Below are 23,781 nucleotides of genomic sequence, written 5' to 3' on the forward strand. Positions count from 1 at the left end.
GGAATGGATACAAGTGCCTGTTAGAAGAGGCAAGGGAAAACCCTCACAGCCCGCCTCTTCTCTCCATTTACCCCTGCACAACAAGTATGGGGCACTGGAGGTTGAGGGTGAGGCAAATGAGAAGGTAGAAGAAGCACCATCTGGGGAGTCACCTAAAGCAAATCAGTTTTCCCCTCGCATCAGAGCCTCTACACTACAAAAAAAGAGGAAGGTTATTGTTATTGGTGACTCCCTTCTGAAGGGAACAGAGGGTCCCATATGTCGGCCGGATCCTTCCCACAGGGAAGTCTGCTGCCTCCCTGGGGCCCGGGTCAGAGACGTTACCGGAAGGCTGCCAAGTCTGGTACAGCCCTCTGACTAATATCCGTTAGTAGTTATTCAGGTGGGTAGCGATGAAGTCAACACTGGAAATTCAAAATCAATCAAAAAGGACTTTAAGACACTGGGGAAACTAGTTGAGGGATCAGGGGCACAGATAATTTTCTCGTCAGTACCCTTAGTTGCAGGTAGGAATACCGAGAGGAATAAAAAAATATGCATGATTAACAAGTGGCTCAGAAACTGGTGCCACCAACAAAATTTTGGGTTTTTTAATCTTGGGGAACTTTATACAGCACCAGGTCTCCTAGCAACGGATGGAATACGTCTGTCTCAGAGGGGGAAAAAGATACTGGCATGTGAGTTGGCAGGGCTTGTTGAAAGGGCTTTAAACTAGGCTCGAAGGGGGGAGGGGTTAAACACAAGTCCAGCAGAAATAAGCCTAAGGAGAGCCTTCAGCCTGCCATCTCACTTGAAGTGGGAGATGCTGTAAATACTGTAACAAAGGCATGGTCTTGCAGAGAGGGACCAAGATCCCCTGAGACAATAGGGGACAGAAGTGTATTTGGCACAAAACATGTTGGGGGATCAGTGGAGTGCCCCTCTAAGAAGGAGACACAGCCAGCAGACTGACTAAAGTGTCTCTACACCAATGCACACAGCATGGGAAACAAACAGGAAGAGTTGGAAGCCATCCTGCTACAGGAAAGCTACGACACAGTGGCAATTACGGAAACTTGGTGGGACGAGTCCTACGACTGGAGTGTGGCCATTGATGGCTACAAACTATTCAGAAGGGACAGGAGAGGAAGAAGGGGTGGAGGTGTTGCCCTCTATGTGAAGAAATGGCTAGAGTGTGAAGAGTTGTTGCTAAAGAATAGCCATGAGCAGGTAGAAAGCTTGTGGGTAGGAATTAGAGATCGGGACAACAAAGGGAACCTTGTGGTAGGAGTCTACTACAGGCCCCCTGACCAGGCAGAGCCTGTCGACGATGCCTTCTTACTCCAGCTGGAAGAGGCATCACGATCACAGGCTCTCATCCTGCTGGGTGACTTTAACCACCCTGACATCTGTTGGAAAAGCAACACGGCTGGCTGCGGGCACTCCAGGAAGCTTCTAGAGTGCCTAGACGACAACTTCTTGAGACAAGAAATCACCAGCCCTACTTGAGGAGATGCATTGTTGGACCTGTTGGTCACAAATGCAAGTGAGGCCATCAGGGATATCAAAGTTGAAGGCAGTCTGGGCTGCAGTGATCATGCTCTAGTGCAGTTCACTCTCTTAAGAAGTTTGAAGCCCAAGAGGAACACCATCAGGACGCTAAATTTTAAGAAGGCGAACTTCTAACTCTTCAAGGAGTTAGTAAATAGGACCCCATGGGAAACTGCCCTTAGGGACAAGGGAGCAGAACAAAGCTGGCAGATCTTTAAGGATGCTCTCCATAGAGCACAAAAGATCTCAATCCCAACATGTAGGAAATTGGGTAAGGAAGGCAAGAAACCACCATGGATGAGCCGGGACCTGCTGGTCAAACTAAGGGGCAAGATGGGGCTACACAGGAAATGGAAGAAGGGACAGGCAACCTGGGAAGAGTATAGGGATGTTGCCCGGCTGTGTAGGGATGAGGTCAGGGAGGCCAAGGCACAGCTAGAATTGGACTTGGCAAGGGACATAAAGAAAAACAAGAAAGACTTCTACAGGTACATTAATCAGAAAAGGAAGGTTAAAGAAAACATACCCTCCCTAATGAGCAGCAGTGGGGAACTTGTATCAACCGAGGAAGAGAAGGCGGAAGTTCTCAATTTTTTTGCCTCAGTCTTCACTGGCAACCCCTCTCCTGCTAGCTCTTGTGTTGATGGCCCACAAGTTGAGGATCCAGGTGACAAAGTCCATCCCACTATAACTGAAGGCATGGTACGTGATCACCTAAGGAATCTAAAGATATACAAGTCCATGGGACCTGATGAAATCCATCCCAGAGTCCTGAAGGAACTGGCTGATGAAGTTGCAAAGCCACTTTCCATGATATTCAAAAAGTCATGGCAGTCAGGTGAAGTCCCTGCAGACTGGAAGAAAGGAAACATCACACCCATTTTTAAAAAGGGTAAAAAGGAGGACCCTGGGAACTACCGACCTGTCAGCCTCACCTCTGTGCCTGGGAAGATCATGGAGCAGATCCTTCTGGACGCCATGCTTGGGCACAGGGAGGATAGGGGGATGATTCAGGACAGCCAACATGGCTTTACTAGGGGCAAGTCCTGCCTGACTAACCTAGTGGCCTTCTATGATGAAGTGACTAGGTCAGTAGACAAGGGGCGACCTATGGATGTGATCTATCTGGACTTCTGTAAGGCCTTTGACACAGTTCCTCACAACATCCTGCTTGCCAAATTGGAGGGATACGGATTTGATGGGTGGATGGTTTGGTGGATAAGGAATTGGCTGAATGGTTGCACCCAGAGGGTGGTACTCAATGGCTTTAGGTCCAGATGGAGAGCAGTGACAAGTGGTGTCCCTCAAGGGTCCGTGCTGGGACCAGTACTGTTTAACACTTTTATCAAAGACATAGACAGAGGGATTGAGAGCACCATCAGCAAGTTTGCAGATGACACCAAGCTGTGTGGTGTTGTCGATACACCAGAGGGACCTGGACAGGCTGGAGAGGTGGGCCCAGTTGAACCTCATGAGGTTCAACAAAAGCAAGTGCAGGATTCTGCACCTGGGAAGAAACAATCCTCAGTATAAATACAGACTGGGGGATGAGGTATTAGAAAGCAGCCCTGAGGAAAGGGACTTGGGGGTGCTGATGGACAAGAAGCTGGACATGAGCAGGCAATGTGCACTCGCAGCCCAGAAGGCCAATCACATCCTGGGCTGCATCAAAAGAAGTGTTGCCAGCAGATCCAGAGAGGTGATTCTGCCACTTTGCTCTGGTGAGACCTCACCTGGAGTACTGTGTGCAGGTCTGGAGCCCTCAATATAGAAAGGACATGGACCTGATGGAGCGGGTCCAGAGGAGGGCCACCAAAATGATCAGGGGGCTGGAGCACCTCTCCTATGAGGACAGGCTGAGGGAGCTGGGGTTGTTCAGCCTGGAGAAAAGGAGGCTCCGGGGAGACCTCATAGCGGCCTTCCAGTACCTGAGGGGGGCCTACAGGAAGGCTGGGGAGGGTCTGTTTACAAAGGCCTGTAGTGACAGGACGAGGGGCAATGGTTTTAAGTTGGAGAAGGGGAGATTTAGATTGGATATTAGGAAAAAGTTCTTTACCATGAGGGTGGTAGAACACTGGAACAGGTTGCCCAGGGAGGTGGTTGAGGCCTCTTCCCTTGAGATATTCAAGGTGAAGCTCGACGAGGCCCTGGGCAACCTGGTCTAGTTGGGGGTGTCCCTGCTGACTGCAGGGAGGTCGGACTAGATGACCTTTGGAGGTCCCTTCTGGCCTGGACCAATCTATGAATAGTATAACTGAAGACAGATTGAGATCTCCTCTCCCTGCCTAAGAAGTAAGAATTCAACTCAAAACTAGTTTTGGCCTGGTTTCACTCCTACATACAATGCATGTACAAAAGCATGAGCATACAGCATGGATGCACGCGTGCTTACTCTCCCTCTTTTTTTATTGCAAGAGCAATAGCTCTTGCCCTCTTTCTTGTTTTTTTTAAAAAAATAATCTTTTTTTTCCTTCACTGAACTCTTAACAACCCAGTCCTGAGTGAGATGACGACATTAAGAAATTGGTGGGTATATATAATGACTTGTTTGAAGCAGACGTCAGTGTCAGCCTACAGTGCAGTGGCTATAATCAACTGGGAGTAAAACTATTTAAAATAATTTTTTGGGAAAAAACATTGAAGTTATTTTCCCAGACTTTTTTTTTTTGGTGACATTTTGAGATAATTTCATGAAAGCTCCTCGTTTTATATATTACATCAGCTCAACAATTTGATATAACTGTACATAATGAAAGGAAATTGCAGGCTATGAAATTTTCTTTAGACCTTTTAACATTGCTCAAATTCTTTTCCCCCTGCATAGGTTCTTTAATGGCAGAAGAACTGAGTATCATGTCAGCAACTGACTATTAGTTCTTGGCAGAAAGGTTTGCATGGGCATTTGTGACAAGCTGGCAATGAAATAATGGTTAGAGTTGGCTGACTTCTACAGAGAGAGAAACTTTAGTGAGCTCCATCTGAAAGTAATTGCTTCAAAATACAAAATAATGACGGTGGAGGGAGAGAGGAGAGCGCCTGTGCGCGGCAAGGGGTGGGGAGGATCCATCCTTTTATCTCTGGACACAGCGCTACTCTGAGAGCCATAGCCGTGAAATTGGTAGCTGTGGCAACAGCCTGGAAGCACCACCAGGTCCACCCATCTTTAGCAGGCTGGAGCCTGGGCGCTGCTACTCGAGATTGAGACTTGGACACTTCAGTATGGAGCTGGTGTATCTTCACCCCTACCTGAGCACACAGCGTGGATGTGAACTACTCTACACTACCACTACTAAAAAGTGCCAGATGGGAAGCTTTGACTTTCCTAAGCCATGTTCACAGAATCGCCTAGATTGGAAGGGACCTTTAAGATCATCTAGTCCAACCTTAAAAAACAAAACAAAACCAAACAAAAAACCCCACCAACACTAAACCATATTCCCGAGCACCATGTCAACTCGTCTTTTGAACACCTTCAGGGATGGTGCCTCAACCACTTCCCCGGGCAGCCCGTTCCAATGCTTGATAACCCTTTCAGTGAAGAAATTTTTCCTAATATCCAACCTGAACCTCCCCTGGCACAACTTGAGGCCTTTTCCTCTTGTCCCATCACCTGTGACTTGGGAGAAGAGACTGACGCCCCCCCCCCCCCCCCCCAGCTACACCCTCCTTTCAGGTATTGCTGCTAACTTTGCAAGCTTAACTGCACCACGGTCAACGTACTAGTTCAGTTTAATATCCTGGAAATAAACCACGCTTTTTTTGCCACCATGGTCGGGAAGAAGCAGTTGGTTTGCTACAGGAAGTGTCTTTGAACATACAAATGCAAAGCAACTTGCTTCATAAATTCCTCTGCTAGAAGATGGGGAATATGCAGCCACCAGTGGTAACAAGTGTAGAAAAGGTGTGAGAGTTCTCACAGGCTGAGCACAAGTCCCATTTTCTACAGGTAAGCACGACAGAAATTGGCTAACGGCTGGGGGATTTTCACTGCAACCAAACACAAGAATTCTTAGTGTTCAACCAAAACCCTTGTGATCGCACTGGGCTCTCCTCGAGGTGCCCTTCCCCCTCTCCAGCACTGCCATAACTCCTGGTTTTGAAAACCAGTTCCAGGGTGGGGAAATAGTTGAGCATTTCCAACTAGTAATAAGAGTTAGTTGGTTCAACTTCATATTCTTCCTCCAGGAAATTACAGTCTGTTGCAAAGGAAAAGATCTGGTCCAGTTTCGTTCAACATATTCATCAATGACCTGAATGAGGGGACAGAGTGTATCCTCAGCAAGTTCGCTGATGATACCAAACTGGGAGGGCTGGCCAACACCCCAGAGGGCTGTGCCACCATCCAGCATGACCTGGACAGGCTGGAGAGCTGGGCAGAGAAGAACCTAATGAGGTTCAACAAGGGCAAGTGTAGGGTCCTGCACCTGGGGAGGAAGAACCCCAGGCACCAATACAGGTTAAGGGTGGACCTGCTGGAAAGTACTTCCGAGGAGAAGGACCTGGGGGTCCTGGTGCATAGCAAGCTTTCCATGAGCCAGCAATGTGCCCTTGTGGCCAAGAGGGCCAATGGGATCCTGGGCTGCATAGGGAAGAGTGTGGCCAGTAGGTCGAGGGAGGTCATTCTCCCCCTCTACTCTGCACTGGTGAGGCCACAACTGGAATACTGCGTCCAGTTCTGGGCTTCCAAGTTCAAGAGAGACAGGGAACTACTGGAGAGAGTCCAGCGTAGGGCAACTAAGATGATTAAGGGATTGGAGCATCTCCCTTACAAGGAAAGGCTGAGAGAGCTGGGGCTCTTTAGCCTGGAGAAGAGAAGGCTGAGGGGAGACCTTATCTATGTTTACAAGTACCTAAAGGGTGGGTTGAAGGAGGATGGAGCCGGACGCTTTTCAGTGGTTCCCAGTGACAGGACGAGGGGCAACGGGCACAAGCTGGAACATGGGAAGTTCCATTTAAATACGAGGCGAAAACTTCTTTCCAGTGAGGGTGCCAGAGCCCTGGAACAGGCTGCCCAGGGAGGTCGTGGAGTCCCCTTCTCTGGAGATTTTCAAGACCCACCTGGATGCAGTCCTGAGTGATGTGCTCTGGGCAATCCTGCTTTAGCAGGGGAGTTGGACTAGATGGTCTCTAGAGGTCCCTTCCAACTCTGACAATTCTGTGATTCCGTGATCTGTGCCACCGAACGTGGGCTCCACGTCTGAATTTTTAAATGTCTCGCTCTGACAATCAAGCGGGTAGTTATGCTGCTTGTGACAGTGTTGCATTAGCACGCAAATAAGTTGACTTACACAGGAGTGGAAGGGTCAGCACTGCTGGAACATGTGGCTGGTTGCCCCCCCAGACACACCCATAGTACCTGCAGACATTGGCAAAATTTTAATGACAGTACTCGAACTGTACAACTGAGAAGCAACGGCAACACAGACTGTACACAGTGTTTCTCCAGCCATTGCCCAAGTGTCAGTCTCATTTTGAAGATGAAACTTATAAAAATGCACAATTCTCTCCCAAGTTACTGTACACTATTCAGCAGGTTAAAAACAAAACAAAAAAAAAATCTTTCATTAAAAAAGTCATTATATTATTTGTATACATCAGGGATAGTCTACATAATCATGTTCATCTAGAAAATATGTGCATTATAAACCATTTCCATGCAATGCAACAATTTCTTATTTCAAAGGTAGTATAAAAAGACAACACAGCAGTCCTAGCCTCTAGAACACTATATGTGAACCAAAACCAAATGTGCATCCTTTTGCTGAACGTGCTAGGTGTGTAAAACACAATACCAAAGATTCAAAAAGATGGAGATTTTTTTTTTTTCTTTCCCACCAAGTGACTAAGGTACCAAAAGATAATGTGAAGGTAATGTGAAGTGTGTGCAGTCATCATTTTAGGCAAAGTGCCTCTTTCAACTGCTTGTTTGCCAGGCTGACCCGAGACAGACTGCTGTGTTTAAGACGACTGTGATGTAGTTTCCGCGTCTCGCACCTCGCAAGCTTAAGAGCGCCGCACCTATAAAATAGTGTAATCTATTGCATCAAAGTATAAAGTGTGTTGCTTACAATTTAAAAATCTATAGAAAAAGTTTGTTTTCCATACAAAAATGCTGAAATCTTGTCAAGATATATATTTTAGGATGTGAAGTTTAACACATTCCCTGCAACAGGGAAATGAGGCTATAAACATGAGGCTGCTTTCTTTCTAAGTTGGCGGAGGCCCGTTGATGTATCGCAGCATGGGATGGAAAGAATGGGCAAAGTTGTTTCTCCTGGTGCAACTGTAGTCTTCCTCAGAAAATGGAACCATGCAAGCCAGGAGCAACAGCAGTAGAAAGAACAACTGAAGAGGTAAAGCTGCTCGTAATACACGGTAAAAGAAAGAGGGAGACCCAGGAATTGCTTGAACAGGTTGGAGATGGCTTTCACCTCTGCAAAGGAAAAAAAAAAAAAACAAAGAAAAAAAGCCTTTAGAGTCTGAATTAAGTTGTTTTATCTCCCTCTCTAGGGTTCTTACTACTCTTCCAAGATGCAGGGCCGTTTATCTACAGGAAAATGCACCGCACATGAAACACTAACTATAACTTGAAAGCGTGCAAGACTGCTCAGTGGGAAGCCAGCTGCTGGCTTGGGTTCCCTGTCCTCACTACTGAAGAAGAAACGTTTCTTTGTGATAGCTTAGATCAGTGGGTTTTTACCTTATTTTCAGATGCAAACCTAAGTTTTTCCAGCAGAGAAATAAACCACTCTAAATACATGTTGAAGTATAAAGGAAAGCCACCATTCAGAGTGATTAGGCTCTTCTTTGCCTTGGCCTTACTGAGATCTATCCTTTGAACAGACCCTAATGAACTGCGGATGAGGTTCTCCCTTTGTCCTTCATGGCCTGTTTGTAATAAGGGGCTCTAAGCTGCAGGTTTCTTTGTCCAGGTATGCTGGTGGAATTAAAGGAAGATTTAAAATGAAAATATTCCCCCATTTGGCACAAAACCTATTTCCTCAAGGGTAAAGATATGCCAAGGTTGCACATTGGTGCCGAGATCTAGGAGAAGGAGTGCTAAAGGAAAACCCTTCACCAAGGTGCAGCCCAGAGCCGGTAGGCAGAGGAGACACTACCGGTAGGCAGAAATCACCTCCACCTGCATGTCAACCTATAAGGAACAGCTTCTCAGGTTCCTGCTGGCACTCAGCTCGGCTCTGCTGTTTTCACTATCCTTCCAGAGATCAGGCTAAAAGAATATATATATATATAAAAGAATACCTTGTGCTGCTGGTTTTGCCATCTGCAGTTCTCCTTACGGTGATCTGTTGAGAGAAACAGCTTTTAGGTTTCAGAAAGTACAAGGAATTTCTTTTTCTCAAAAAAGACAGTTGTAGATTTGAAAGTCTCTAAGTTCTGTAATAAGGTACGTGCATCTAAAAGGTAAAATGATTGCATTTGAGGAAGTTTCAGGATAAATATGTCAAGATATGCTATATGCTGACAGCAAAATATCGGAAAAAAATACTTGCCTTCTTCACAGCAGGGCTAGATTTCACTGCGACTGGATTATAGACTCCTGAGTCCAAGTCGTCTGGAAGTAGCAGGCATGCTCTGGTACCCTGAAAGGTAACCACACCTTCCTCTTTAAGATGCACATTCCAAACTCAAGACAGATGAAGTACAAAGAGGCATCTTTCATTGCCTCTCTGTAGGTGCCCATTGCCTCGTTAGATACGCATAACCAGTGGTAAACAGATGATCCAGCTCTCCAGCATAAAATAGTGTTTTACTATGCGCAACCCGAAGGAATTATGATGGAACAGGTGTGTACAGGTATTAACTTGAAAATATCTCTGTCTGACAGCTCTCAGGGTAAGCTATGTATTGCTACGAACTACAACTCCTATGTGTTCGTTACACACTCCTAGCTTGGTACTTGGTATGGATCACAGGATAACTCAGGTTGGAAAGGACCTCAGAAAGTTCACCCAGTCCAACCTCCTGCTCAAAGCAAGATCAGCTATGAGCCCAGACCAAAAGCCTTACTCAAGGCATTATCCTTCTGCTCTTCAAGCCACTCAAGGATGGAGACTGCAGAACCTCTCCGGGCAATCCGTTTCAATACTGTACTAGCCTCATGGTGCTGAAGTTTTTCCTATAGGCAGACTTAATTGTTCTCTTTTCAGCTTATGAAGGTGGAAGTACTTAAGTTTTAAGTCGGTCTTTTATAAATACCTTTACTCTTAATGTTATTACTTTTCAGTAAGAAAGATCCATGAACAAGTATTTAAAGTCTGACTCACCAGATTTCCTTGTATTGCTTTTAAGTCATGTGAAACTTGTTTATTAAGCTGTTTCAGTTTGCATCCAATTACGTGGACCTTCTCACCAGCTTCAATGTAATCACCATCTGATTTAAGCAGCAGGTAACCAGTGAGTTCTTGAAGTGAGTTCACTTTAGGCTGTTGTTTCAGCAGCTCCTTCTCCAGTTGCTTAGAACAAACAAACAAAAACCAGTGCAACAGACTGTTACTCTCAACTTTAAGGATGTTCTCATAAAAGGAGGAACTCGGGAATGCTTTAAAGAACAACTCAACCTGCCTGAGAATCTGCAATACATAGGAATGGCTATTACAGCTACATAAGAAACGAAGTTCTCTTGAAGAGACTGGTTGTACCTGTTTGAACTACCACTTCGAAGTAGTTCAAGCAGTAATTAATCCATATGGAAGAGACATTAAATCTTGGAAATTGGAAGTCTTAGTCCAGCATAAAGACTGTTCATAAGGAACCTAATTATGATGCGTAATTACAGAAAACCTGCCTCATATAGGCACCTTACTCCATCCTCCTCCTCCAAGTAGGGCCAACGTCAAAGTCAGAGCAGGCTGCTCAGGGCCTCATCCAGTCAGATTTATGAGTATCTCACAGGACTGAGATTCCCCATCCCCTTTGCACCCCTGCTCCCACACGAGGCCACACCCGTTGTAAGAAATCCTTTTTCTTCAGAGTCACGAGTTTCTGTCAGGCCATTTCTCTGACTTGTCAAGGTCCTCCCAAATGGCAGCCCTGCCTGCTTTCCTCTTCTCCCTTAAAAGGGAGTAATATTATAATTAATTCCCTCTCCCTTGCAGAGGGAAGTAATATAGAATTTGTGAAGTCATCGCTGTATCGCCTAACCACCTTAGTGTTAAGATAGAGCCTGTATTTTTGAAAGTTTTTTAAAAAAATGGATGCCAAACAATACCTCGTACCCTCAAGAAGTTTACACATTGAATCAAGGGTACTCAGTCTTTTTCAAGTTGCGGGCTCTTGCAGTAGAAAAGTAAGAGCTGCAGGATGAGTTCTGCAATCAACACAGCTCAGATTGCTTTTCTTAGCAGCCTTTGTAACTAAGAGTGTCAATCTATATATTCTCAAGATCTGTTTTCCACTTGTTGAAAACTGCTAGTCTAAATTACATTTTGCCCAACAAAGAACCTGATCCTTCAAGCTATGAAGTTTCTTTCAATATCAGACAATACAAATGGTCCATCACAGACTTCTAAATATCGGTAAGCCAGTCTGCAGCCAGACTGGATTTATCCTTAGCCAGGGCAACCGTGATGTCCGGACACCTCATGAAATTCATGTCTTGGTGCCTGCTGGCTCCTTCAGACACCTATAGAAAGCCAAGCTGTCTGAAAAGGGGATTTACGGCCAGCTGGACTCTTAAGAAAATTCAGAGGAAAGAAGAAGTGAAGCTCTGCTCCTTGAAGAGGTCAGACACAACTCAAGCCTGAAGGGAAGCACCTCTCTCCACTTGCAAGGCATCGCCAAACCTTTCCTGGTGCTTGGTGCCTAAGCCAGGCTGGCTGATGGAATCAGAGTCATTCTCCCTGTCCTACATACAAGGATGTGTAGGCTTAACCACGCTCTCAACATGCCTAGGAAACCCCTTCTCTGTCCTGCAGAGCGTCTTGTTTGTGAGCATGATCCCAAGCGTGACATCAAACTGACCAGAAGCCTCAGGATTTGGGTGACTCCATGCAAGGCCGCTGGCAGAAGGGTAGCAGACAGGGATTTTGCACTTCCACAAGTGTTAGGAACAATTGCTCTCTTAGAGCTCAACCTGAGGCACTTTATCACCTAAATCCTAGGGACCCAGGGTAACCTGCTCGTTCAACTTGCAGACCTGACTTAGTCCTACTTCATTTATGGAAGCTGGCAGTCATAGCAGGCAACATAACATGACCACACATGCTGACAAATGTTCATGTTGTCTCTCTAACTATTCTATTCCTTGGCTGAAGATTAGCAGAGACCGAATTTATTCTGTTTCTCATTTTTAACTAATACATTCTATCCAGTGAGAAATCTGCATTTGCTAAGTGAAAAAATGCAACTGCACGTTTTGAAATGATGTATCCTTCAAGTACAGGACAAAAGTGCTATTTAGAGCTAAGGTTTATTGCAAACACCATATTGCTAGAAACCACAGCTTTAAAGCAGATCTTTTCCAGTCTCCCTGTTGGAACTACAATTTTCCCCACATTAATTCAATTAAAAATAAAAATTTTTATTTGTAGATAGATTTGTAGCCTGTAGACCCGGCTAATTTTCCATCTGTTTCTGGTTTGCATGAAGAGGCATGGCACAGAATAAGGGAAAAATGCCAGTACCAATGCTCAGAATACCCAGTCCCCTATAACAAGACTCGACCCTAGGCATTTGGGGAGTCTCAGCCTCCATCATTTAGCTTTTTTTTTGTGTGTTTGTTTCCTAAAAGAAAAGGCCTAAAAAGAGCAGTTTGGGTTTGAGAGAGAATAAAGTGTCTCTGCAAGAAAGCTGGGAGAGGTTTGTTATTTCAGCCTGGCTGCCTGTTGTACCCAGGCATATTGCCTGCACATCTCTGCATGTGAAGACAAAAGCACCTTGCTTAACCACACTCTTTAGTCCTCTTAGCTGAGAACAGCTTAGCTCCTTCTGTGGAATATGCACATTGTTATTAGTATCCATGCTGCCAGCAGACCCTAGGAGCACAAAGACTGTGATCAAGAGCATCAGCATCTTGAAATCCCATTTTTCAGTATGCCACAACTTACTTTCAATTTCTGGACCCTTTGTTCCAATGCCTCCATGCTGGTTGGTTTCACTTTTCGCAGGTCTTCCAGCTCTTCCTCAGTTTTATCAAGCCAAGCAGAGACGTCATTGAGATCCGAGTTCAGTTGCTGCCACGGCTGCAACTTCTGTTTCATCCTAGGTTTATTTCTGAGGTCTTGAGCTTGGATGAGCTCCCACCTATCAATAATGCCTACAGATGACAGAAGAACAAACGGTTAAATCTTAAGTAAGGTGAAGAGCGCATAAAACAGATGCAAGGAGTTTTATGCGTACATCATTCTCCAATCTACTTAAGGCCAGATAATTGCTACCATGTACTACTGTCATCCAGGCACACTTTTTCTTGAGATTGTGCAGTCTGTAAGTTTCACGTTACTGGACAAGTTATCCACATACTACTTGCTACACAGGATTTTAATCACATTAATTGAAGATGTTTTAATTCACTTCGAAGAATAGAGCAAATCTAAGGAGCCTGAATTCAATGAGCCCAGTTGCGATTTGGTAGACACCAAAATTCATCATGGGACAAAGTATGATCCAGCAGTTAGGACTTGGGTTTATGTTTCATCAGTTCAGTGCTAAAGCAGATGGAGATGCCACCTGTGTGACCACTAATGCTAGTTCTGGAAGCCCATCTCAGAGGTTTTCCTATTCATCCCATGTGTGGGACTCAACCCTGGTCCATTTGTGAGATCAGAGACATAAACTAAGCAAGCTGGTGCATACAGCTGCAATCTTCTTTTTATCTCTTAATTCACTTTTGTAATTGCAATGCGGATGTGTTCTTATTACAATCTCAAGCACCTGAAACCAGGAATGAGTTCTAAGAGGTTAAGAAAACCATCTTGTTGGCCTACTTGGAAGAAAGGACCACAGCGAGAAGAGCGAAGAACAGAATACATTACCAGCTTTGACAAAACATTTCTGTAAATGGGAGCTGTAGCATCTTCTTATATGGAGTACCAATAACTGAGAGAACAAACTACAGCAATCTTATTTTAGACAAAGAGACACACTTCTTTGGTTTGAAATCTGATTAAAAGTCTCTGAAGTATTCAGCATCACACAAAAGTGAAATTGTTCTCATTCAATCCAACTAGCAAAGAGACAGAAGTATATTATGAGTGATAAAAATCTCAGTTCTGGCAGAAAATATAAAAGCTTAGAACAGCAAACACGGGTTGGACAGTACCAGGTGAGAAGGGAGCTCAGCAAATCCTAGCAAAACACATTAACTTAGAAGACAGAGGTTTACAATGATCTTGTGACATCAGTGCTTTGTCTCCCCCAAGAGCCACAGGACAAACACCACAGCATCAAAGCTACTCCTAACACTCTGTACCTGACTGATCCTCTGCAGCTGCTATATTCACAAGCTCTTGGTCACCCTGGGGGTCTTCATCACTCATGTTAGCAGACGTAGTTTTATCCTTGTTGATGCTGCTGCTGCTTGCAGAGCTGAGCTGCTTCACCTGGAATGACATTTTGGTGGGGGGGGTGAGCACTGCAGGTTAACAAGCTGTCAAAGGTCAATCTTCATTTGTGCTACTTTGGGGTGGCTGGGCTGCTGTTGAGCTCTTGCATGTCAGATTTAGCACTGGGCTTCTGCATCTTTGCTAACAGTTTATCCTGGCTCTCTGTGCCTTCTCAGTAAACACATACCATAGGGACGCTAATTATTACAGGACTGCACATGGCAAATTAACTGCTTTTGCACTACATGTACCAGACAGCATGTGTTTGCTGATACTCTTTTGTTGGAGTCTGGGTCTTGGCAATATTGACTCTAAGGCTCTAAGGCTGGATTAATGATGACAAAAGCAGCCAGATACCAGTACCCATTTGTGCCTGGAAGAGTGCTGACAAGTGGTCCAGATCCACAGAGCTTGGGCGGTTGCTGGTGAAGCCACGGCTAGCAACCAGCCACCAAGACTGAGGCACCAATGAATAACAGCCATTTTGGCACAAGTTTTAGTGCCCAGAAGCGAAGGAGACCTTTCTGACCCTCGTGACTCAAGGGGAGTTGTATGCTAGAAAAGGACCCTTCAAATCAGTCTGCTTAGGAAAGGGAGAAATGTCAGTATCAAGGGAGGGTATTCACACCCTCTCCTCTGAGGGGGTTAAATTCTTTTAGACTTGTCCTTTGACAACAGAGGAAGAAAGTTATTCCAGACACTGACTCTGATCAGGAGCCTAACGTGATTGTTCTGAATTGCTCTAAAGGAGCTTTTCTAGTGAGTGGATAGAGACTCTCACTGGCTACCCAAGTCACCAGAAGTAACGTCTAAGTTTGCATAAAGTGAACATTCCCCCCGCCACTAGTCTTTTCCTTGATGCTGGAGGAGGGAAGAGGATGGAGCTACACAAGAACAAGCAGCAGACCGTGTAGTACAGGCTCAGTGCCCACACAGCCTCCAACTCACATAGTCTGGCTTATAGGGAGTACTTGTCTCTGGACCAGACAACACATTTCCAACCACCTCTGCCTGGTTGTATCTGTGTTTCCTGCAGACTGGGCTATCTGGAGAACGCCAAGGATGAGCTTCTGAAGCGGACTTCCCTGAAACAAATAAAACCCAAACCATATGCTGTAAGTGCAAAAACCCATCTCCACAAGAAAGCTGTTGCTTTGTATTAAGTTAGAAAGCGCTCTGAATAAAATGGCATCAAGTTATGGCATAAAAATGACAGTTTTGCAGCTTTCCTTGCAAAGCATGCACATTTGCAAAACATCCACAGTGTTTCAAAGGTAATGAGATGAGAGCCATGCAGTTATGGGACATTCTGTTTTCTTCTGGAAAATGCTTGAATACAGGTCTGAGCATTCAAAAAGTAAAAGAAAAAGGCTGCACTCTGGTTTTGGAAAGTTTGCATCCCAACAATACTATCTCACATCTGCAACGCATTTCAGTAAGGACAAGTATAGACAAGTCCTGATTTGGAGAACACTTGTTCTATATTTAACAGACAGGACACACACGGTTCTGTCATGCACAAAATACAAAAAATACTTGCAGAGTTGGAACCACTTCCATCAGTAATTAGGCAATCAAAATCAAAAGCAACCAAAAAAAGTGATACTACCCAGAGCAAACCACCAAGAAAGTACCAAAAGATCTTGGAACGATGCAATGAAATGCACATTAACCACCTTGGCATTTACCAGGCAAAATCTAAATGGTATGTTCTTGACTGCTTTTGTAATGTACATGTGAATACTGCAGCATAAGAACACCATGACAGGATGAGACATGGTGTCCACACAAGGCAGGAAGTCAGACATTACATATGAGAGAGGTTGAGGAATATAGCGTGCAGCACAGGGAGATCGCCATGTTCAGACACATGCATTAGCAGGTGCCTACCAGAAGATGCTTTCAAAGTTTTTGTGGTCATTTTAAGATATGCCTCAGGATTTTCAGTGATTTCTACATCTGAAAAAAGAATAATGTCATTTTCCTCACTAGTCAATGTTTTCCAACTATTAAAAACAACTGAAACAATGAGGGACAGCAAAGAAAAAGAATAAAATAAAAAGTTTCATCAAACATTCTTAAAAAGTAAAGTTTCTAAAAACCTTATGTTTCTGAAAATACAAGCTTGGTTTAGACCATACCATTCCCTCCATCAAGAAATCTAAGAGATGAGACTGCTCACATCTATTAATAGTACTTGAAAAGCAACGAACAGAGTGGGAGCGAGACCTCAATCCCCCTCCCTTCCCACACAGGGACATCTGGCAGTTGTCCATGTCCAAACAAATAGCTAGCAATTGGTTCTCACCTGACAAAGCACTGTAGTACGTTGCTTCTTCTTCATCTTCGTGGGAGGAAGAACCTCCCACGTCACCTGTGTGATCCCACTCAAGCGGGATGGAGTCAACACTGATAGGGGTTTCACAGCCTGATCTTTCATGACCTTGAGTAGGGGGCATAAGGTGGCAAAGGGACTGCGGTGAAGAGGGCCCCTCGCTGATGGCCTTCTTATGCCAGGGATCATTCTGGATTTCTCTGGAGTCTTCTGGATCTGTCTCACTTTCAGAGGTCTCCTCTTCATCGTCTGATCCCTAAAAAGAAAGAAAAATTATTGCTTATTAATAAGATTTACAATAGATCTACACTGCTTAATAAGCTAAGGATTGAGCCACACAGTACTATTGGGGACTGCTTTGCAATCAGCTGCAGCAATTGAAGACCACATGCCAAAAATTAAAGGGAAGCATCATTTTTGCCTCCTTCCTCTTTTGCCAAAACAATCCTCACATCAGCAGCTATTCGCAGGGAGGGGTACCCAGTTACAAACGGACCGCACAGGTCAGCAATGAAACGATGCTCAGGCAGGTACTCGTAGGTGCTCACGTTACTTCCTCTTCCTGGCTTTTTAATAGATGTTCGTTCTTTTTGAGCCAAAGCAAACTGAGAATCAGCTAAATGTTCCCAGTGAAAAGTGAAGAGCATGCTGTTCCCCATTCAGAGTTCCCACAAGAAAGTGGACAGATGGAGCCTCACAAACAAATCCATAAAGAGATATTCTAAGCATATTATTGAAATTAAAGACAACAAAGTGATATTAAAAACACCAAAAAAAGCTTTTGAAGCCCTCAAACCTCTACTATCTAAATATTAACTCTGTGAATTACTTCCATGCCATCATCCAGATTCTGCAGACAGAGACCCAACATAAGAGGTGTGAGGAGACAACACCGGCAACAAAGATTTGGCAAAGCTGGCACAACTACTGAGGGGCTCCTGACCCCTTTGAGCTCAAACCACTCAGTCAAGCTGCTAGGGATAAGCAATAAGCATTGCAGTTCAAACACCAAAATCTTGCCACAGCATCAAAACAAGTGCTGCTTCTTACAGGATGTCTTGCAGTCAGTCTTTGATGGAACCGGGCAACTCGCCCAAACACTTCCTGACAGTATCGATGAAGTTCTTGCAATTCGCCTTCAATCACAGTAGCATCCAAAGGCTCACTCTTCTGAATCAACTGCTCCCCAAAAACGATTAGCTGATCAATCTTATTGGTGTTTAATGTGATTTCCTGCTGGAAACCCTATTTGGAACAGAGGAGAAATATAATTACTTCTGCAACGCCCCTTTCCAGCCCAAGGTTTGTCCTTTTTTTTTCTCACTCACTGCAGTGAAAGAAAAGCAGCAATGGACATTGCTGTCTAATTTTGTTTAGCAAATATCCTTTTACTGAAGAGGTCCAGAGGTTTGTTTTATTAGCAGGATTACAGAGTGGCATCTCCACCATCTATATAATTGCAGTGTCCTGAGCCTGCTGGCGATCACAATGTGAGAGTGCAGCTAATCAGAGTTTATTTTTCTGTTGGTACACACAATCGTTTCCTCAGTAGCAAAGAAGTTTGGCTGTTTGAGCCTACACAACAGTAAATCAACATCCCAAACCAATTAACAGTGCAGGGGGAAAGGAGAAATGAGCACATGAGCAGGTAGCAAGGAACAAGCATATTCTTTAGAATCATTGTACCCTATTGCTGTCTTATTTCTGTTGGAAAGTCCAAGCTACAAACAATGCACTCAGAGGAGAGATCCTACCTTAATGCCAATTCAACAAAATTCTCACCAGAAAAGAACACCTGAATTTAGGAATGTAGCTTTTACTGTTAACCTGCACGTGCTCCTTTCCAGGCCAGACATCACTGTCACTGACACTGGGTGTCAGGACAAAATGGCAGAATAGAACTGAGCTTGAACACTGAAGCTGAATTTAAATACTGTACAGTTTAATCTTGATTCAGAGGATAAGCCTTAACAATTTAGTGGCATCTTAAACAAATACAGCCGTACAGAGATTTATTGCCTATTGTGAAGTTCCAGAAAAGTAGGTGATTCTGTCAAGAGAGGTCAGCCCAAAATATTAAACAACTGCTTTATAAGGATACATACATTTAACTGGCGCATTTTGTCATCAAAGTTACTTTTCGAGAAGTGCTCCACGTTTGTCAGCTGGAGGTCCATTTCTGTGAGCCAAACAAGGATGCTTTCCCTCGTCCCCTCAAACTCATCTCTCCGATTGGTGAAGTGCTGAATAGGAAGAAGGGAGCCAATGTTATATGACTTTAGCTACTAAAAGAGATGGTCACAGGATCCCTTTGAAAACTGTTTTGTTTCATGACTCCTGTTCACCTTAAAGGCCTTCAGGGCAGAAACAGCAGCGTGCCACCTATACAAACTGTGCCCTTCCTGTAGTAATGCTGGAACAAAGCATCCTATGTCAGTACACTATGCACACGGGAGAGGCAATAAAATTCAGCAGTGCAAGATGCTTCCATAAAATGATATTCTTCCTTCCAAACTGTATACCTTCTCCCACATCATTATACCTGTGTAACAGTCATTTCGTTTAACATCTCATTTGTTCTAAATTTAGAATCAAGCCAGACAAAGGAAGCAAGCCCCGTCTCTAATTAAAGTAACTAAAACTATGGCATTAAAATCGATAAAACAATGGAGAGGCTGGATCATGGATGACCATGACAGTGTAAGTCATGCACCATTTGGCATGGAAGCCAGGAAGAGTTCTCTCTGCTGCTGTCTCCCACAGAAGCCGCTAACAGACACGCAGCTTGCAGTGCCCCAGTTCTCCTCGGTCGATTTACTGTTTAGGAAGGGGATTATAAAAAAACCCCAAACACAACACCTCCTAACTGCACAGATCAAACCCCATCAGTGCTCTCCCAGCCTCATCCACTGACTTTTGGGATCTAACAGTTTCCCCGTCACTTGCTTACAGCACTGCTGCATTTAAAAATCAGGCAGTCACAAGTTTCCCCCAGGGCACAGTACAGAATGTCTGTCCAGAGATCAGTTTAACTCGACAAGCAGGACACATCTTTGAAGTGTCACAATTCCTCAACAACATTCCTCCGTCAGGCAGAGAGCACAGCAAGACCTGATGACAGCAGCACGCCTCTCCACGTTTAAAGCCTTGTAGGTGAATCATAACTTGCCATAAAGCAGAGTCGTGTAGTAAACTCCAAACCATATCTGCACTGGGGTCCTTTTGTCTCTCTGCCTCTTATTCATCGAAAGGTGCAAGTGCGTGAACGCATCCACCCGTGACAGGACTGGATAAGAGGAAAGTGGGATAGGAGCAGTAACACCTTCCAAAATCTGCACCCATTCTTCCCATATGCTTTTTCAACTACCAAGAACCAAGGACATGTTTATGCCAGGTACTTGGTGACCTTTCCAGAGCTGCTCTCCTACACTGATAACTCAAGACACAAATCAACACAAAATAGTCGCTCCGGTATGTGTTTTGCTCTTGGGTAATTCCTACAGAAGCTTGCAAGTGCTCCTCACTCTCTCACCCCACCGTGCAACTACCTTGAGTCTCCTCAGAATAGCAGCGACTCGTTTCTGGAGATTATCCCAGCGCTGGTTGCCTTCATGTACCATCTGCTTCAACTTGCTGGCTGAGTCGGTGCGGTTCTCTCGGGCAAGGCGCCTGTACTGCTTATTGATCAGCTCCAACTGAGTGAGTCGTTCATGAACATGAAGTTGGAATGCCTGCAAGGCAAATCAAGGAACTCAGTTCCCTTGTCAATAAGAGAAGGGATGTGCATGATACTATCTATCAAGAGAGATGATGATGCCCTCCCCTTAGAAACAGACCTTCCGGCTGCAAAATTAAATCCTGAGGAGGAACCATACTTTAAATCATCTGGTCAGACTTAGCTCATTAGGAAAAGCAAGAAAGAAAAAAAAAAAAAAAAAAAAAAAAAATCGACGCACAAACATCTCCTGACTACAAAAAGCAAATCTTTAACTTATCAGCAAGATCTTGTCAGTTCAGAACATTGCATTCTCCACCTTAAAAAAAAATTCTGGAGACAAATAAATCAGCCAGATACCTAGCAGCCACACACTAGCCAAATTATTTACGTTTTTTATTTATGTTATTATTTACTCTATACCACCACCACCAAACTGGTGATTTTCAGTCATCCAGGCATTTCACACAGACAGTAGGTACTCTGCAGTCTGACCATCCAGCCTGCTGCTGAGCATAAAAAAATGAAGTTAAAAAAATTCACCTCAAATTTCTTCAGCTCCTCTTTTGCATGTGTGTACAAAACCTCTGAAGAAAAAGGCTTAGCTGCTATCCATTCAGATGATTTTAGCCAATCTTCAAAGCTTGCATAGTCGTCCAAAAACCTTTGCCATAAGCGCCAGGTTTCCTCGATTCTGAGAGAGAGATGGAAAAATGGAAAGGTTTTATCACAAGCTCACTACTAACTGGAAATTCTTTTTCAAATTTCAGTTTGCGGCAAAAGCTACAGCATTTCTTCAAAATGATGCCACAGGCTTCTTGAGGAGGGGTAAGATAAAGAGACTTACTTCATTCGCCTTTCCATAGACATGGCGCAAATGTTTCTCCACTGTCTGTCCAAACTCCTGGTAGTCTGCTGGATGGAGTCACACTCTGTCTCATTAGCACACGCGTCCGAATCGTGTAGCAGGACTTCACAAATATTAAACACTGATTCCACTCCTGCAGTGTGTTGCTCTATGTCTCGTTGCAGATCCTGCCAATGGCAAAAGAACAGCTCGAGTAGAAGGAAACGCATGCACAGCTGGACTTCAGACATACCCTTTCAAAAGGCTGCAGAGGATGGGGAAAGAGCAATTTCTGTGTCAGGAAAAGCTTATTTAGCTTTAAGAAAATAGACTTGCAAGATGAGCTGTGCAGATGACAGGCCGACAGGTCAGGACAGAACTGCCACGCAAAAAGGGATCATCCAGCTTCAGTTTCTCAGTGAAAGCTCAGTCTTCTCATTAACAGTCTGGACAACTTTAATGTGCGTTCAAAAATCCAAACCTTACACATACTTACTAATTTTGACAGTACAAGGGACAGTGTCTCATATCAGCTTACTCACACTGTTAAGACTTGACAGAGAACTTGTAGGACAGTTCATGTTCTTCAGTGACTGCGTGATCACAGGCTGGTATCACGCAACTCAGCACACCAGTAGCTGGTGTTACAGCACTTATTCCCTCTTGTAGAGCTCCTGTTTTGACAGACTATTTTAAAGGGTCTGGCAAAGAACCTTTGTCTAATGTACACTACGTGTTTCTTCTCCAGAACCTGTACGTCCACCACAGTCTGGCCTCTCATTCTGTGCCTATAACTACACCTAAAGCCAATGTAATTGAATACCAGAAAAAGAAAGCCTTATCTAAATCTCTCTCATCAAAAAGGCAGCTACCAATGGTACAATGCTACCAACTGTAAATATTAATGAAATGACAATGTCCACTACGCTTCCATTTTTTCAACCCGTTTTTGGCTTCCCTAATGAAGGATATGGATACTTTTGCTTGAATAACACTAGAACAACAAGAAACAAAAATAAATATTTTACTGGCAACAGTGAACAGGAACTCCCATTAAATGGTATTACTGATTTTAGTGAACAGATGAAGCAGAATTGGTTTGGCTCTAGACTTGCAAAACCCAAATAAAATAAAACAAACAAAAAAGTCCCAAAACAGACACAGCTTGCAGTAAATCCAAAGGGACTTCAAAGAACATCTTCCCAGAAGTCAAGAAGCTGCAAGGAGTTGAGTATCATCCAGTGGTGTCTTCAGTGGTGTTACATGGGTACCTGAAAAGGCTGAGCCATAAATGGTCAAAATTTGGTCTTTGGGATTTGTGGTAATGTACAGCTTTAAGGAACGTAGAAGCCAAAATCTTTACATAGATGAGAGCCTGCCAGGAGCAGACCAAACATCATTTTTGACAGCTTATTAAGGATTCACAGCTGTTTTCCAAGCAAGAGGCAGCACTGCCTTTTTAACACAGGCAGTTTGTCTGAGAGCAGGTTCTACCCTACCACTGGTACCTGTAGAGACAATTCTCAATTCATTAAATTTCACTGGATTTACAGCTGTGTTAGCGAAATGAGAATTTGGACCACAGAGTACAAATCCATTCTACTTTCACTATGTTAATATTGCTGATATGATCTCATTACTTTTGGTCGCGCCTGGGTTCATGGCATAACCCTAGACAGAATCCTTGCAGTTCTTCAAGCTGTTATTCCAAACGACCTGACTGCATTATGGCGAGACAAACACAACAAAGTAATGGGGCCAAGAACATGCATTGAGCCCCAAAAGGTACTCTTCCTTTTTCTGCACAGCATTGCCCAGAAAGTTTAAACAGACTATACGCTGCTGGACTTCTGCTTTAGTAAAACAGCTTCGAAATCTTAAAATTAATATTATTCATGTTTTAATCTTCATCCTGTAATCGAAAAAACACGCCGTAAAACATCTCTGCAGGTGCACAATGCTTTTAAATTGCATTTAAAAATGCATTCAAGACTGAACAGGCAAAAAGCTCTTCCAGTCGCGGATGTCAAATAAAAGAAGCCTGTAGGGCATATTTCTCACCATCACTCTGCTCTTGCTGAAATAACTGTTCAGATAAAACCAGGAAAGATCTTTTTGCTTGTTGGATTCAGACAAAGGTTTTTCGAATGCAGAGCAGAAGAAGCTTTTTATTTATTGCTGTCTTTTTAGTCAGCACGGTCTTCTCACACTCAGCCTGCTAAAAGGTTACAGGAGAAGGAGTCTAGAGGTACCCAGAGGCCTGTGTTTGAGACAGAATCCAAACAACAAAGCTGTAAGTAGCTCTGAACAGCAAATGATGGCTCTTACAGTAGAGCTGAAGCTTGAATCCTCATCATAAGAATCAATTAGTTTGGACACAATTCCTTTGTGCCTCACGTTCTGCTTTGCCTAGCAATTTATCAGAGCCTTTGAGAACGCAAAATGTTTGGATGGGCAGAAAATATTTCCTTGTTGTTTACATGATCATTCACAATGCAGCTGAAACCAGTATAAGCACTGGGCCAAGGCTTTTGGTCTTTGACCAACTCCTGCAGTGGGGTCAGCGGGAGCCATCTCCAGTCCTGTCACAGAGGAGCTGGCCTTTCCCATGTCTGGGACATGAGTGGATGGAGAGCCACGTCAACCAGCGGAGAACACAGCACTCGGGTCTGGGTCACTCAGGGATGTCTCCTTAGACACGAAAGCAGAAGATGGGAAGAACACCCATAGGTGTTCTTAAAGGCAGATGCCATAAACCGTCCATGTTTGACAGCTTTATTCTCGATCC

General features: G+C 44.1%; 1 protein-coding gene across 1 annotated transcript in view; it reads right to left on the reverse strand.

The window, feature by feature from the left end:
* Positions 1 to 6,826: 6,826 nt before the first annotated feature.
* The window catches only part of SYNE2 (spectrin repeat containing nuclear envelope protein 2), a 197,690-nt gene continuing 180,735 nt past the window's right edge, over positions 6,827 to 23,781 (reverse strand). The window contains exons 103-116 of the mRNA XM_074149900.1: positions 20,994 to 21,181; positions 20,690 to 20,840; positions 19,980 to 20,162; positions 18,537 to 18,674; positions 17,482 to 17,676; positions 16,405 to 16,687; positions 15,987 to 16,055; positions 15,045 to 15,181; positions 13,964 to 14,093; positions 12,600 to 12,808; positions 9,819 to 10,007; positions 9,045 to 9,134; positions 8,794 to 8,837; positions 6,827 to 7,963 (exon numbers count right to left, since the gene is read on the reverse strand). Of these exons, the coding sequence (XP_074006001.1) occupies positions 7,738 to 7,963; positions 8,794 to 8,837; positions 9,045 to 9,134; positions 9,819 to 10,007; positions 12,600 to 12,808; positions 13,964 to 14,093; positions 15,045 to 15,181; positions 15,987 to 16,055; positions 16,405 to 16,687; positions 17,482 to 17,676; positions 18,537 to 18,674; positions 19,980 to 20,162; positions 20,690 to 20,840; positions 20,994 to 21,181 (2,232 nt within the window). The 3' untranslated portion in view covers positions 6,827 to 7,737. The remainder of the gene's footprint in view (positions 7,964 to 8,793; positions 8,838 to 9,044; positions 9,135 to 9,818; positions 10,008 to 12,599; positions 12,809 to 13,963; positions 14,094 to 15,044; positions 15,182 to 15,986; positions 16,056 to 16,404; positions 16,688 to 17,481; positions 17,677 to 18,536; positions 18,675 to 19,979; positions 20,163 to 20,689; positions 20,841 to 20,993; positions 21,182 to 23,781) is intronic.

The sequence above is a fragment of the Numenius arquata genome, chromosome 6 (assembly GCF_964106895.1).
Source record: "Numenius arquata chromosome 6, bNumArq3.hap1.1, whole genome shotgun sequence".
Lineage (NCBI taxonomy): Eukaryota > Metazoa > Chordata > Aves > Charadriiformes > Scolopacidae > Numenius > Numenius arquata.